At 43.3% G+C, this 3,464-nt stretch overlaps 1 protein-coding gene across 1 annotated transcript in view; it reads left to right on the top strand.

The window, feature by feature from the left end:
- LOC139765344 (uncharacterized) overlaps positions 1-2,260 on the top strand; it is a 7,684-nt gene extending 5,424 nt beyond the window's left edge. The window contains exon 2 of the mRNA XM_071692722.1: positions 2,234-2,260. Within this exon, the coding sequence (XP_071548823.1) occupies positions 2,234-2,260 (27 nt within the window). The remainder of the gene's footprint in view (positions 1-2,233) is intronic.
- Positions 2,261-3,464: the final 1,204 nt, after the last annotated feature.

The raw sequence follows: 3,464 nt of genomic DNA, 5'->3' as shown, positions 1-3,464 counted from the left end.
TCATGTGAGAAACTGCAGAAGCTGGTGACTGAGTTTGGTAAAGTGTGTGAAAGAAGAAAGTTAAGAGTAAATGTGAATAAGAGCAAGGTTATTAGGTACAGTAGAGTTGAGGGTCAAGTCAATTGGGAGGTAAGTTTAAATGGAGAAAAACTGGAGGAAGTACAGTGTTTTAGATATCTGGGAGTGGATCTGGCAGCGGATGGAACCATGGAAGCGGAAGTGGATCATAGGGTGGGGGAGGGGGCGAAAATCCTGGGAGCCTTGAAGAATGTGTGGAAGTCGAGAACATTATCTCGGAAAGCAAAAATGGGTATGTTTGAAGGAATAGTTGTTCCAACAATGTTGTATGGTTGCGAGGCGTGGGCTATGGATAGAGTTGTGCGCAGGAGGATGGATGTGCTGGAAATGAGATGTTTGAGGACAATGTGTGGTGTGAGGTGGTTTGATCGAGTAAGTAACGTAAGGGTAAGAGAGATGTGTGGAAATAAAAAGAGCGTGGTTGAGAGAGCAGAAGAGGGTGTTTTGAAATGGTTTGGGCACATGAAAAGAATGAGTGAGGAAAGATTGACCAAGAGGATATATGTGTCGGAGGTGGAGGGAACGAGGAGAAGTGGGAGACCAAATTGGAGGTGGAAAGATGAAGTGAAAAAGATTTTGAGTGATCGGGGCCTGAACATGCAGGAGGGTGAAAGGAGGGCAAGGGATAGAGTGAATTGGATCGACGTGGTATACCGGGGTTGACGTGCTGTCAGTGGATTGAATCAGGGCATGTGAAGCGTCTGGGGTAAACCATGGAAAGCTGTGTAGGTATGTATATTTGCGTGTGTGCACGTATGTATATACATGTGTATGGGGGTGGGTTGGGCCATTTCTTTCGTCTGTTTCCTTGCGCTACCTCGCAAACGCGGGAGACAGCGACAAAGCAAAAAAGAAAAAAAAAAAAATATATATATATATATATATATATATATATATATATATATATATATATATATATATATATATATAATATATAAATATATATATATATATATATATATATATATATATATATATATATATATATATATATATATATATATATATATATATATATATATATATATATATATATATATATATATGTAGTATCATTATATTTTAGGGAGAATAAAAAGATGTTCTGGAAGGAGGTAAATAAAGTGCGTAAGAGAAGGGAGCAAATGGGAACTTCAGTGAAGGGCGCAAATGGGGAGGTGATAACAAGTAGTGGTGATGTGACAAGGAGATGGAGTGAGTATTTTGAAGGTTTGTTCAATGTGTTTGGTGATAGAGTGGCAGATATAGGGTGTTTTGGTCGAGGTGGTGTGCAAAGTGAGAGGGTTAGGGAAAATGATTTGGTAAACAGAGAAGAGGTAGTAAAAGCTTTGCGGAAGATGAAAGCCGGCAAGGCAGCAGGTTTGGATGGTATTGCAGTGGAATTTATTAAAAAGATAAACGTTATTGATGATGAAAACAAGATGACTGTGAAGATGTAGTGAAGATAACCTTACACCACAGAAAAGCCATTGATATTCAACATGATTGTGATGATGTAGTGATGATGACGTTTGACCATGATAAATGCCTGTGATGTTGAAAATAGAAACTTAATAACCCAAAATAAAAAAGGGTAAGGAACCAGAAATAAAAAAGACCGAGAAAGTTCAACAAATAACACCTACACCGGGAGACAAACGCTGGTTTTCACACATTTCTGCTAAACGACAGGTTGTATCACTAGGATATTGCGAAGGCGTTATAGAGAATGGGACGAGTGTGCGGTGCTCGTCTAACCCTCCCTCAACATCTTGAACACCCCCCAGACCAACCCATTCCCCCACCCACCCCAGCATCGCAGTATATCTCTCCCCAGTTCCGTCTTCATCCCCCTATTTACATCATCCATTCTCTGTATTTGATTTTGTCGTATTCTAATTACGTACATAAATAATAGGTATGACAGTATGTATATAGGTATCATACATTAGTAATGATGTCATACAGTTATTGTGTGTGGACGTGAAAACCAGAATGCGTCAAACGACCATGAAAGCACCAGGTAATCCCGTTGTTAATAACCGACGTGTCGACGGCGACCAGAAGGATGAAGTCAGTTCTGGTTTTGGACAACCAAATAAAATCGTTTATGGTTACTTCATGTGTTCTTTACGTTTTTAAATAAGAAATATATGTCTTAATATGATATCCACAGTCGCCCATATCCCCTCCCCGTCTCTGAGGTATGGGGTACCTCCATCCCGAGGCTACAACTCTAGCGACCACCGAGGCGCGCGCGGTCATCATCACCAACAATGTTGTCCTTCTGCCGAGGCGCGCGCGGTCATCATCACCAACAATGTTGTCCTTCTGCCGAGGCGCGCGCGGTCATCATCATCATCAGCAACAATGTTGTCCTTCTTCCTCCGTGGATGCAGGACAACGTTTGGTCTTCGTGTTGTCACGTTGTACAAACGTGAATGCATCCGCGGTAGAACGTACATAAGTTTGACTAGGTGTGTAGACAATATATTCTGGTTTGAACATACATTATTACATTTATATACATATGAAATATGAAAGTAAAGAAGACTGTATTGTGTCGCAATGTCATAGTAATTATCATAGTGAGGCGAGACTAATGTGTAACATAACATTAATCTTTATGCACACAAGCCTTACGATCGAGTTGCGCGCATCGTGGGCATGACTGAGTCAAGAGTGAGGGACATAGTCAACACCACAGCCTCCCCGGCACCACCACCACCTCCTACATCGGCTGGTTGTGATAACTTTACCCTCGGTGCAGTACGGCGCCACATCCACAAGAAGTTTTCGGAAAAACAATATTTAACACTGAGGGTCACACCAGCGGACCTGACAACACATGGTATCCTCCCGGAGGATATCTCTGACACAACAGTTTGGTGGATCCTACACACCGTGGGATTTCAACACAGACTGTCACAACGAAAGATGTATGTAAGGAGGGAATCGCTAGACGTTGTGTATCGTCGGACTGACGCTCTCCGGGCTCTACAGCGCCACCGAGAGGAGGGAAGGAAGGTGGTATATGTGGATGAGACGTGGTTTACCACCAGGATGGGCCACAGTAGGGAGTGGGTAGATACCACACAGGTTCCAAGCAACACCACGTACAGTCGTCAGGTAACACCACCTGGTGAAGCGATGTGCAGTGGTCGCAGGTGACACGGACGAAGGCTTTCTTGACGGCTCATACCTGTGCTACCCAGCCAAGACCAACCAGGGTGATTATCATGGAGAAATGAATGCCGAACTGTTCCTACAATGGCTAACAACGCAGCTCCTTCCGTCACTGCCAGAGCCATCGGTACTTGTGCTAGACAATGCACCATACCACAGCCAGCTGACGGTGGAGAGTCGATGCCCTTACCACAGCCACCAGGAAGGCGGACCTCATCACC

Source organism: Panulirus ornatus, chromosome 54 (assembly GCF_036320965.1).
Source record: "Panulirus ornatus isolate Po-2019 chromosome 54, ASM3632096v1, whole genome shotgun sequence".
NCBI lineage: Eukaryota > Metazoa > Arthropoda > Malacostraca > Decapoda > Palinuridae > Panulirus > Panulirus ornatus.
Note: the sequence above shows the minus strand (reverse complement) of the source record. Positions and strands in the feature narration are given on the sequence as shown.